At 55.7% G+C, this 12,448-nt stretch overlaps 1 protein-coding gene across 9 annotated transcripts in view; it reads left to right on the top strand.

Moving 5' to 3' along the window:
• The window catches only part of LRP8 (LDL receptor related protein 8), a 77,131-nt gene that overhangs the window by 38,400 nt on the left and 26,283 nt on the right, over positions 1-12,448 (top strand). For 3 of the 9 annotated variants that reach the window (XM_070468136.1, XM_020871353.2, XM_070468135.1), the window contains exons 4-7: positions 5,682-5,810; positions 9,286-9,669; positions 10,565-10,687; positions 11,478-11,600. In XM_070468136.1, coding sequence (XP_070324237.1) covers positions 5,682-5,810; positions 9,286-9,669; positions 10,565-10,687; positions 11,478-11,600 — 759 coding nt within the window. The remainder of the gene's footprint in view (positions 1-5,681; positions 5,811-9,285; positions 9,670-10,564; positions 10,688-11,477; positions 11,601-12,448) is intronic. The other 6 variants (XM_070468133.1, XM_070468134.1, XM_070468137.1 and 3 more) reach the window with 3 other exon arrangements.

Raw genomic sequence — 12,448 nt, forward strand, 5'->3', positions numbered from 1 at the left:
TTCCGATTCCTGTGTTCTCCTCTGTATAATCTGCATCTCGCTGGCTGGGGTTCCTCCCAGATCTCTTTCCTTCTCGTTCTGGATTCTGTGGCTGTCACATTAAGCCAGGAGTCACAGCAGGAATGCCCGGACATTTGCCTAATGAAAGTAGCATTTCAGCTCTAATTATAGCTCCCTTGATTGGGGATGTTTGTGACCCACCTTCAGGCATCTGTTGGGAGGTGTGCAGCATGGGGGTGGGGAAGCTGGTTCAAGGTGAGTGAGTTACAATTCTGGGTGCTGCTTATTGAAAATGAGGTTTTATTCATGCATGTTAGAGCCTTCCCATCTGGAAGGGGGACCTCACTGATTAACCAAGTGCACCTTCCTATCAGAGATTTTCTGAGCTCATCCAGCAAGTCAGGGGCCCACCCTGCTGACCCCGTGAGAAGAAGTTTGGTGTGACTGCCCCCTTCTGTGCAATGGGACGTCCATGCCATGCTTCCTGGGGCAGCAGCTAGACCCCATAGTCACCATGCCTGAGCCCCTGGCCCCTGGGAGCTGGCAGTCCCCAAGTGGAGGCTGTTGGCCCTGCGCCTCCCATGACCTGCACTGCTGATGTGCTTGCTCAGTAAGAAGCTGTCAGGCACCTTCCTTCCTTCAGTCAACAGACATTTCCCTCTTTATTAATTTGTAAGCTTCTGAATTAGAGAAAGGACGGTTGGATTTGGATTTCTAAGACAAGATTCTCTGGGAATTTATAAATGCCTGCGGCCACTCTGGAGTACAGTGGCAGGCCTTTGGTGACTTGAAGGATTCCTGATGTCTGAGGAAGTGGAGCTTCTCATTCCTGCCCCGGAGAACCTGGAGATACTTGGACAGCAAGCCAGAGGCATTCCCTGGGGCATCTGTTTCTGAGAGAGAGAGAGCAGGAGAGGGAAAGAGATGGAGAGAGAGGGAGAAGTGTTCAGTTCAGTGGTGGGTGCTGCATCGTGGAGGGCCCTCTGGACTCGAATAAGCGATGATGTCCATCCCCAGGGGTGAGACCTGGGTCCTCCCAGCCCTTTGCATTTCATGAAATAAAACAAGGGCAACTGTTTGCTGAGTTCCAGATTTGCTCCGGGTTCTGTATAGGCATTTCCATGTTTCCTCATATAAACCACCCACCAGCTCTGGGACATAATGTAACCCCATGTGCAGGTGAGGGGAGCCAGGGTGCAGAGAGGTTAAGTGACTTGTTGAAGGACCTTCATGTTAGTAAATTTGATGTGGACTCCAAACCCATGCTCTATCTCCCGTGCTATGCTGCCTGGGGCCTCTAGCTTCAGTTATCCCGAAAGTGGTTGTTAGACAGCCACCTCCCATCTTGCAGACTTGCCTAAGCCAATGCCCAGTGAGCCTCCTCCCTCCAGTGACCCTCTCCAGGGTCACCAGGAGACCATCAGATCCTACTGTCCCCCCCATGCAGTATGAAGTGCCATAAGTTAACAGAGTTTTGGGGTTGAGGGACCTGGGGAAGATTTTGCAGCTCTGCTCTTCACAAGACTTTGAGCAAACAACTTACGTTCTCCCCATCTGTAAAATGAAGGTAATAATAGCCTTCACTTCATGAGGAGATAGTGCAGTGGTAATGAACCTGCCTGGCAATGCAGGAGACATAAGTGACACAGATCCCTGGGTCAGGAAGATTCCCCTGGAGAAGGAGATGGCTCTCCAGTCTGGTATTCTTGCCTGGAGAATCTCATGGACAGAGGAGCCTGGTGGGTTACAGTCCATGGGGTCTCAAAGATTTGGCCATGACTGAGCACACACACTTGAGGAGATGGTGCACGTCAACACTCCCCAGACCAGCTTCCGGGGCTGAGCAGTGAGAGGTCTGACCCTGGAGCCCAGAGGGTGAGGTCCATGTCCCGCTTTGGGAAACAGCTGCATCACAGCAGGGACAGCGAGGTTCCGGGAGAGGCAGCAGTTGTAATGCCCAGTGTCCAGTACCCCGGGCAGGTCGCTTCCCCTCTCTGGACCTCCGTCTCCTGTCACTCCAGCCAGTGCTCCTCAGTGTGACCTCCAAGGCCTCTTGTGTCCCCCACATTCCAAGAAGGTTCCTTGGCTCTTTGAGGGTAGGAGGGCTGGTGTCAGGCACTGCTGAATCCTCGAGAGCCTGTAATTAGAGCTGTCTATTTAGGGACACAGCAAATGTCTTATTAATTATAAAGAAAGGAAGCAGACGGATTGTTTAATCATTGTCCTTGCTGAAAGGTTATGCAATTAACTGTATAAATATTCATTCAAAGTTCAAGCAGCTGCCTGCTGCACTGGGGTATGCCGAACCAGGCCCCTGGAGATGGTACAGATGGGTCAAGGGCCGTTTCAATCACCTGGACTTTTGAGCGGAGAGTTTGGGGTTGGTTCTGGGCCACTATGTCATGTCTGGATGTGAGAGTTGAACCAAAAGGCTGAATGCTGAAGAATTGATGCTTTGACCTGTGGTGCTGGAGAAGACTCTTGAGAGTCCGTTGGACTGCAAGGAGATCAAACTAGTCAATCCTAAGGGAAATCAACCCTGAATATTCATTGCAAGGGCTGATGCTGAAGCTGAAGCTTCAATACTTTGGCCACCTGACGTGAAGAGCTGACTCATCGGAAAAGACCCTGGTGCTAGGAAAGATCGAAGGCGGGAGGAGAAGGGGATGACAGAGGATGAGATGGTTGGATGGCATCACCAACTTAATGGACATAAGTTTGAACAAACTCCAGGAGATGGTGAAGAACAGGGAAGCCTGGCATGCTGCAGTCCATGTTGTCATAAAGAGTTGGACACGACTGAGCAACTGAACAACTGGGCCACTACCCTACCCACAGGAGGGTGAGGGGTTTGATGGAAAGGGCAGGGTTTAGTCAAAGGAATCTAGACTCTGACTCTCACTGCTGTGTGTTTGGGGCCAGTTACTCTGAGCTTTGGTCTGGGTCTCTCTGAGCTTTGGTTTCCTTCTCTGTAAAATGGAGTGCTTACCTGCAGGACCAGTGTCCTGTTCTGTTCTAGGGGTGCCATTAACATGATGATCTTTGTGAATGGTGCCCCTGGAGTTTCCACTCACAGCCTGCAGTGCCTGCTTATGTGGCAGGGAGAGGGTCAGGATGACATGGGAAAATATCAACTCCTCAGTATGAAGCAGCCTGACCCACAGTATGTGCTCAGTAACATGGCTCCCTAACAACTCCCCATGAGCATCTGTTTCCTGAGGCCTGACTCACAGATGCTGCCTCGTCCCTCTGTCCCCTCTGTGTCAGGGGCTTGCAGACATACAGCTTCTGCTCTATCACTTTTCTGGAAGTGGATTTAAAAGACATGACATCTCCGATATCTTTTGGATTTAGAGAATGGTAACCCAGGGGTTCTCAAATGGGGTGCCTGAGAATCACCAGGGCAAGCAGGGATGGGTGGAGTTGCTAAGATGCCTGGGCTCTGCCCTGGAAACCTGGATTCAGTCTAGTGTGAGCTGGGGCCCAAGAACCTGCACCCACCACCCACCAACCCACCCCTTATCTGGGACATGCTGGTTGCTGTAGTCCCCTCGTGTGCTGCTGGGCCCAGAGTGGGAAATACTTTCTCAGTTCCTGCAGTGTGTGGGTGATGGAGGTGCTCTGGGCCCCTCCCCTGACTCCCAGGCCCCTCACCACCTGTACCACCTCCCCAAGGAAGCCTGTATAAAGGGTCTTTGAGTGTCAGTGCTTCCAGGGCTCTGCCCGACAGTATTTGTAAAGGGAAATTTCTGTAAAATGAATCCCTTGAATCCTGTATTCCCAATAGGTTGCCTTATATTTATGGAATGTATTCCTAGGGATAACTTTGGGGTCCACAGTTGGGGGGTCCAAGACACTCCTTTCCCATGGTGTAGTAGTATCTGGGGGTCTTGGCTCAGACACTTGCCCCCAACTCATCTTGTGTGTGTCCTCTCCATCTCTCGTGAGCTTTCATCCCAGCTATGGAAGTAAGAGGTTAGGGAAACTGGTTTGAGATTAGAGAGAAGAACTGAGGGTAAAGTACCAGTAACCCACTGCCTCCAGGGTGCTGTGGACTGTTCTCAGCCTCTGGCATGAGACACAGCTGACTGCACCCTCACCTGGGTCTTCACGACTGTGTGAATAGGACCCAGCGCTGGGTGCCATGTGTGGTACACAGCAGGATACTCACTGAGGGAATAGATAAGTCCTCAGCTGCTATGTGCAGAGAATAATAGTAGGTATCATGAGTGAGCACTGGCTGGGCATTCTAAATGCTTTACAGACATTAACGTAGCTGTCGTAGCAGTCTAGTGGGACTGGGAATAGTATTATCCCCACTTTATGGGCACAGAGATAAGGATCGATGGCCAAGGTAGACAGCCAACAAGTGACTGAGCTGAACCCAGGCAGCCAAGCTCCAGAGCCCATGCCCTCGACCTTCATGCTGGAGGCCCCAAGAGAACCTATACCTTGCTGGATTACTATGAAGATACAATGGAAGCGTCTAGCACTGCTCCTGGCGCATCCTAGAGATCACTGAGTTGGGCCCGTGTACACCCTGGAAGGCAGGGTGAGGAAGCCAGCCACAGAGGTCTGAGATGTCTCTGCCTCGGCTGGGTCTGTCACGTGGGTCGTCCTGGGATGCTCAGGATGAGAGCCATCCCCAGGCTGGATCAGGATTCTCATTCTTTCTTCCAAATTGAGAATCAGCCCTGGAGCTTCGGGCCCCTGATTGAGTCAGTCTCTCATTGCGGCTGCAGTAATTATAGCTGTGTGGTCCCGCTGGGCCCTGGCACACAGCGACTGCTCTCAGCAGCGGGTTCGGCACATTAACAGGGGGAGGCAGGCTTGGAGGGAGCTGCTGGGGCTGTGGTGAGCCCTTCCTATTTGCAGGTTCGGATCACAGAGTCACTGATCTGGAAGGCAAACTGAGCCCCAAACAGGGCGTATCTTGCCCAAGGGCACACAGCTGGGAATGGCAGAGGAGTGCGCAGGGTGTGGTGGCTCCATATTGCTGGAGCCTAAAGGGAAGGCTTGGAAGGGTGGGAGGTTAGGCCAGTGAGGCAGGTGGAGGGACTGGCTCAACTGAAGAGGGTCCTGATGGCCAGGGACCAGGGGGCCATGAGAGGGTGTTAGGCAGGGCAGTGACAGGGCCAACTGTAGGATTCAGAAAGTCTTAGCAGTAGGACTTTCCTGGTGGTTCTGTGGTTAAGAATCCACCTTGCAATGCAGGGGACATGGGCTCAAGTCCTGGTCCAGGAAGATTCCACCTGCTGCAGAGAACTAAACCCATGCGCTGCAACTATGGAGCCATGCTCTAGAGCCTGAGAACCACAACTACGGAGCCCACATGCCACAAACACTGGAGCCCACACACCCCTAGAGCCCATGCTCCACAGCAAGAAAAGCCACGGCCACGAGAAACTCGCACACCACAACTAGAGAGTAGCTCCCGCTCACCACAGCTAGAGAAAGCCCGCACACAGCAACAAAGGGCCAGCCCAGCCAAAAATGAATAAATGAATAAAAATGTCTTAGGGGCAGAGGAGCTTCTTCTGAGATGAAGAAGCTGAGACAGGAAGGCCCTGGTGGATTCCCAGGGCTTCAGGCCATGTGGCTGGATTCAGGCAGTAGGACTTACTGGCACCATGCCCTGTGTCCCCCTTGGCTGAGCTGTGGACATGTGTCTCTCTCCACAGCCAAGCAGGTGTGTCCTGCAGAGAAGCTGAGCTGCGGACCCTCCAGCCACAAGTGTGTGCCGGCCTCGTGGCGCTGTGATGGGGAGAAGGACTGCGAGAGCGGAGCGGATGAGGCTGGATGTGCCACGTGTGAGTCCAGGGTCTGGTCCCCCAGGGTCACGGTCAGGCAGCCTTGGGCAGCAGTGGTCACTCATGGGGAAGGAGGGCCAGGTTCTCCAGGGAGCTTGGGAGGTGGAGAGGAAAGGGGAACGGTCAGGACACGAGTAATGGCCGGGCACTTTGAAGAGACATTCTTTTTCATCCTCACAATCACCTCACAAGCAGCCATTATCATCCCCATTTGTGGGTGAGGAAACTGAGGCTCAGACAAGCGAGGAAATATGCCCATGGCTAAGTGACAGAACTGAGTGATTCAACTTCAGGTCCGGATAGCAAAGTCCACGCGTGTTCTAACCATGCCTGACATCTGCTCATCCATTCCATAATCTATACTGATCTCTGAGCAGGGGCAGGAGACCAGAGTGGGGGCCATAGTGAGAGATGGTTGCAGACTGGGCGAGGACACTGGCAGTGTTGGGGGGAAGGGAACAGATTCCTGAGGACTTGAGCACCAATGTCATGAGGCAGGAAGACATTCTCAGCAGGCTTCTGCAGGGACAGATGGAAGTGGTCACTGGGGCAGTTTCACATCAGTGGGCTTCAAACACAGGATTATCTCCTTCCCAGGGGGCAGGCCAGCAGGGCCTGGGCCAGTGGGGAAGGTGGCCTGGCCGGGCATGTTTCATATGCAATGGGCACCTACTGTGTGCCAAGCTCTGGAAGGGACAAGAAGGTGAATCCTACAGGCCTCTCTTCGGGAGCTCATGATGAATGAGGAAGACAGACTGGCTGTTGGAACTAGGCTGTGAGGCTGGGCAGAGATCCGGGCGATTGCTCAGGGGCTTTTGCCAAGCACGTGCCCACCACTGTCTCCCACCCTGCTCACTCTGCCAGCTTCTGTCTTTGTATCCTACCCATCCTTCCTGGCTCATGGGAAGTGCCACTTCCTCTGGAGGCTTCTAGATCACAGCACTTTAAGAATGTGAGTCTCTGGAATTTGGATATCTCTGAAGATGGAAGCATCTGGGTATGCGGGCAGATCCTGGCTGGGACCAGCAGTTGCAAAGCCCCAGTGGTACACTGCCTCATTTCTGCAGCTGTGATAATAATTCTGTGGGGCCTCACTGGCCAGTGAGAATCCTCTCCGCTCCATACCTCCTGAAAATCAGATGTTTCCGCAGTCATCAAGGCTATCAGCCACTATTTCTGGGAGTGGGAATAGCTCTAACTAAGGCATGTTGTGGCAGGGCTGTTCCCTGTTAATTATAGAAGATAGTCATGTTCAAAGGTCCTATTGGGCTTCTCTGCTTCAGCTCCCAATCACCAAGGCAAAGGAAAAAGAATACTGCCTTCTCTCATCCCTCAAAGCTTCTTCCATTCATGAACACTGGGAGGGGTCCCTGAACACAGGCCTGATGATGTAGGTCTTAAAGGTGCTGTCAGCTTCGAAAACTTGGAGCAAGCTCACGATAAAGCAGCTCTTCCTCCTAGAACTCTGATCGTAGTGAGCGAGTCCTCCCTCCCTGTCTGGACAGGAAGGAGGAGGGCTAATCTAGGCATCAGCTTAATCTTGAGGGGCAGACATCACAGAGTAGGGTGTGCGTTTCCTACCAAGGCCCCAACATTCCAGAAGCCCAGAAGGGGAAAAAATGCATCTGTCAGAAACTTGATAGAGCCGTCAGCCACACATGACATGAGCTGCCTACCTTGTGAAACTGAAGGCATCCTTCTATTTTATGTTCACTAACAATGAAAAGGGACAGTTTTCCAACAGAAAGTAAAAACACAGACTATTGGCGCCCCCACGTGGAAAGATAGGGTGCTGCCATCACCAAGTTAACCGGGCTTCCCAGGTGGCGCTAGTGGTGGTGCTTCTGCCAATGCAGAAGACATAAAAGATGAGAGTTTAATCCCTGGATGGGGAAGATCCCCAGAAGGAGGGCATGGCAACCCACTCCAGTATTCTTGCCTGGAGAATCCTATGGACACAGGAGCCCGGTGGGCTACAGTCCACTGGGTCACAAAGTCGAACACGACTGAAGTGACTTAGCATGCATGAACACGCAGCCCCTGTATCCATGCCTGATCTGGGGCTCCAGGCCTCTTCTTGGCCTCTGTATAAGGAATGATGGAGGGAGGAAGTCAGGTCGCTACTCTAGAAACAGCCTGACTCCAGGCTGGGAAGAAAACCGGAAAGCTCAGAGGAGTCAGAGGAGGAAGTAAGAGCCCCAAGCCTGAGTTCTAGACCCCTCGTCACCGCGGACTGACTGTGCGACCCTGGGCATGTTGTTCCTCTCCCTGGGCCTCAGTTTCCCCATCTGTAAACTGGCAGTGGGGCTAGTGGTCTCTAAGGCTCTCCCAGCCTCTGCTGCTGCTGCTAAGTCACTTCAGTCGTGTCCGACTCTTAGCGACCCCATGGACTGCAGCCTACCAGGCTCCTCCGTCCATGGGATTCTCCAGGCAAGAGTACCGGAGTGGGGTGCCATTGCCTTCTCCGCCCAGCCTCTGAGCTCAGAGCAACCCACCAGGGAGAGGAAGCCCAGGGCCCCAGGCAGTGCCAGTGACCTGTGCCCATAATGATTGCAAATCCCTAAATTCCTCCTCACACCTGGCTGGTCCAGCCTCCATCCACACCACATGCACTCACTGCAGGAAGCTCTGTACTCGACCTTCGGGAAAAAGTGGGTCAATCTCAGAGCCCACCCCTGTGCAGTCCGTTGTCATGGGGCAGACAGAGAAGGACACGAGACCCAGGCACCTGAGCCGGCTGTGAAGGGCACCTGAAAGGAGAGTGGAGGTGTGTGGAAACTTCCCAAGCAGAGGAACACGAAGTGTGTCATGAAAGAGGTAGAATTTGGACCCTTGAGGAATTCGAACTCATCACTGTGATAAAGAGAGACAGTGGTAGGCAAGAGATGGGCGTCCAGCAGATGGAACAGCCTGGGCAAAGGCTGGGGAAGTGGGAAAGTGTACAAATGGTCTAGCGTCTGACGTGAAGCAGGGTGTGAGTGGAGTGAGGTGATGGGGTACAGCCGTAGCTCTATGCCAGTGGCCTTGGATGCCAGGCCAAGGGACTTAGAGGGGATAGTGCAAGCAAACCCGGGAGTGGGGAGGGGCCTGAACTGTGCTGTAAGGAAGCAGGTCCAGGCCTTGTTCCTGGAAGGGTCGATGTCATGTACATACCATTTCCTGGGAACATCCGGAGAGGCCTTCAAGACAGGTTACACTCTGCAGCTTTAGAGGCTCTTAGTCCCACCATCCTGCAGGCAGCAGGACAGGAATTCCCGCTCCCAGTGAGGCTAGGGAGGCGAGCCTGCTGCCCCGGGTCGCCCAGCATGCCCTAGCTGGACCCAGATTGGAGGCCCCCTTTTCCGCCCACATTTGGGGCTCCCAGCAGGGCTCATTCTGGCCGGTGGGTGAGGGTCAGGGCCCCTGGAGCGGGACCGGCGGGCCCGGGGCGCGGGGATGGGGTCCGGCGGGCCGACCGGCTCTCTGTCCCGCGCAGTGTGCGCCCCGCACGAGTTCCAGTGCAGCAACCGCTCGTGCCTGGCCGCCGTGTTCGTGTGCGACGGCGACGACGACTGCGGCGACGGCAGCGACGAGCGCGGCTGCGCCGACCCGGCCTGCGGGCCCCGCGAGTTCCGCTGCGGCGGCGACGGCGGCGCCTGCATCCCCGAGCGCTGGGTCTGCGACCGCCAGTTCGACTGTGAGGACCGCTCGGACGAGGCGGCCGAGCTGTGCGGCCGCGCGGGCCCCCGGGCTACCCCCGCGCCCGCCGCCTGCGCCGCCGCCGCCCAGTTCGCCTGCCGCAGCGGCGAGTGCGTGCACCTGGGCTGGCGCTGCGACGGTGACCGCGACTGCAAGGACAAGTCGGACGAGGCCGACTGCCGTAAGCCCCCGCCCGCCCCCATCTCGCCCTGGGCCGCGGGTGCGCCAGCGTCCGCGGAGGGGGCCGCCTCTTCTCGCCCTGCTCCGACCCTAGTCTTGGTTTAACGGGGGCGACAGAACTGGGGAAACGTGAAGTGTGTGTGGTCACATGGCTGCTAAGCTGCGGAGCTCAGGGTCTTCACAGGTACCTGTGACCCTCTGGGATGCACCCCTGTCCCTGTCATACCTCCCACCCCTGCCTTCCCGGCCCAAGCAGTCACCCACTGGTCCCAATGCCGGAGACCTTGGTACACTAAAGAAGAGCCCCCACCCCAACCCTCCCTACCTCCTGGGCCTGCTCATCCTTCAAGGCTTCTCCCAGGTTCCTCTGATGGGCCCGGCTGGGCTGGGTTCCCCTGAGCTCCTGTAGGTTCCTGGCCTCCACCTCTGGCAACACATCCACACAATGATCTCCTTTGCCCCTCAGCCCTGCTCTGCATCCTTGAGCTGTTAGAGGATGGGGGGCTCTTAGTAATCTGTGTCCCCCATCCCTACATCCTGGGCGCTGAGGAAGGGTTTGCTGAAAGGATGAGGTCATTAAGTAATGAGAACTGAGGTTCCAAAGCACTGTTCCGGAGGGGTGGCGCTGGGGAGAGATGGTAGAGAGGGAAACAGGAGACCTGAGTTTTAGTCCTGGCTTTGCGTGCCAGAGCGCTGTGTGACCCTGGCTGAGGCCTTTCCCCTCTCTGAGCTTCAGTCTCCCCATCTTGTGCCTTGGCCCGGTGTCCTCCGAAGACTCCCAAGCTCAGCCACTGGTTCTGTTCTTGCCGGGGGGTGGGTGTGGGGTGGAGGTGGGGGAGGAGAGCTGTCCCAGCACCTGAGGGCTCTGACCCTCTCCGCTCACCTTCCCCTGGCAGCGCTGGGCACCTGCCGTGGAGATGAGTTCCGGTGCGGGGATGGGACTTGTGTGTCTGCCATCAAGCGCTGCAACCAGGAGCAGGACTGTCCAGACGGGAGTGACGAAACTGGCTGCCTGCAGGGTGAGTGTGGTCAGCGGCAAGGGGACTGCACCCCCTGAGCTTTCCCCTGACTCCCTGGAGAGAGCGGAGTTGGGAGATATCACCCCTTGGTCCTTATGATGCCTCTTCCCCCAGAGTATTACTTGCCCCTAAACCACCCAGACCCCCTCCCTCGGGTCCTCGTGGCACTAGAACTGGAGCCATAAGGACTTTGCAAAAGCTGAAAGAGGCCTGGGGGAAGGGATGTGAAGGTGCTGCAGGAGATCCAGCCCCCACCCTTTGTTTATATCTGCACCTCCAAGCAGCTTTACTAACTGGTTCCTGGACCAGACAGAGGCAGAGCCCTGCTCCCCAGGGAGCCCCCTTAGTTCTCAAGTGGCTCTCTGTCATCACCCTGCAGGAGTAGGGACCCTGAACCCCTGGTCATCTGGAGAAATGGATCAAGGATTGGGCGGTGAGGTCGCCTCCCCAGTCTAGGACCCCTGGAGCGTAGGCCCCCCCAGGAGTCCCTGCAGCCCCCAGGGTCTCTGGAGAGGGGCTGCATTTCCCTCCAAGGTCCCTAACGCTGGTAGATCAGATGTAGACCCCACACCCCACCCACCTCCGTGATCCTGGTTATCCCCGAGGTCCTGCCCTTCTGTGAACAGAGCTCCCACCAGCCCTGTATTCAGCTGTCAATCCTGGGCCACCCTCTGGAGGCCGGTGGGGGCTGAGTCTGGAGCTCTCCTCACCTCCCATGGGCCCAGCCCACCCCAACCCTCCTGGCCTAAGGTCTCACAGGTGCTGTCCACTCTCTTGTCCGGCCCGACAGAGTCAACATGTGAGGGTCCCCGCAGATTTCAGTGTAAGAGTGGCGAGTGCGTGGACGGCAGGAAAGTGTGTGATGCTCAGAGGGACTGCCGGGACTGGTCGGATGAGCCTCTGAAAGAGTGTGGTATAGTACCTGTCTCCGTCCGACTGCTGGACTAACCCCCCCATCACACCCCCTCCTGGCCCTCAGGCCACAGCCCTCACCCACCCCTCTGCACACCTTCTGTTCTGACCCTCTCTCTGGACCCATGTGCTGTCCCGTGGTCTCAGACGGGGCTCTTTGCCTTTGAGGCCTCCTGTTCTGTGTTTCTGCAAATCTAAGGGCCTTTCCTTTCCAAATGCTCAGAAATTGCTTCCTCTCATAAACACAGACTGTCTTCAGTTCTTTCAGATTCAGACCTCTAAGTGTGTGCTCACTCGGGAACTTTCTCTCTCTCTCACTGTTTCTGCCCTGTTGTCCTAGCCAGGGCCCTGGCCTCTGAGGCCTTCCAGCCCCGCATAGCAGGGGACCCTGCAGTGAAAGAGGTGGGGGACAGCCAGCGGGTGGCCAGACAAGGCACAGATATGAAGGTCACTGGGCTCAGGCCAGGCCTGTGTAAAGATAGGGCAGACTCAGCAGCAGAGGGTGGCACCGTCCTGTGCCCTGAGGAACTTTCTGGGAGAACAGGCTCACAGGCTGGACACGAGTGAGGAGTGCAAGGAGGCAGCTGTCCTGATGGCCAGAGCTGTCAGGCCGGGTTCCAGGCTAAAAGGAGCAGGAAAGTCTGAACTGCAGGTGGGCAGACATCACCAAGAACATGTGGGAAACCCAGGGTGGGCTCTAGGAATGTTCATTTCTGAGGTCAGCGGCTTGGACAGAGAACACTTGAGTGGACAGAGTACGCCTGAGTGGACAGAGAACGCCTGAGTGGACAGAGCCTAGGTCAGACCCTCCCTCCCCTGCCTTCCTGGCAGACACGTTTCCACCCAGCG

Source organism: Odocoileus virginianus, chromosome 5 (genome assembly GCF_023699985.2).
Source record: "Odocoileus virginianus isolate 20LAN1187 ecotype Illinois chromosome 5, Ovbor_1.2, whole genome shotgun sequence".
Taxonomy (NCBI): Eukaryota; Metazoa; Chordata; class Mammalia; order Artiodactyla; family Cervidae; genus Odocoileus; species Odocoileus virginianus.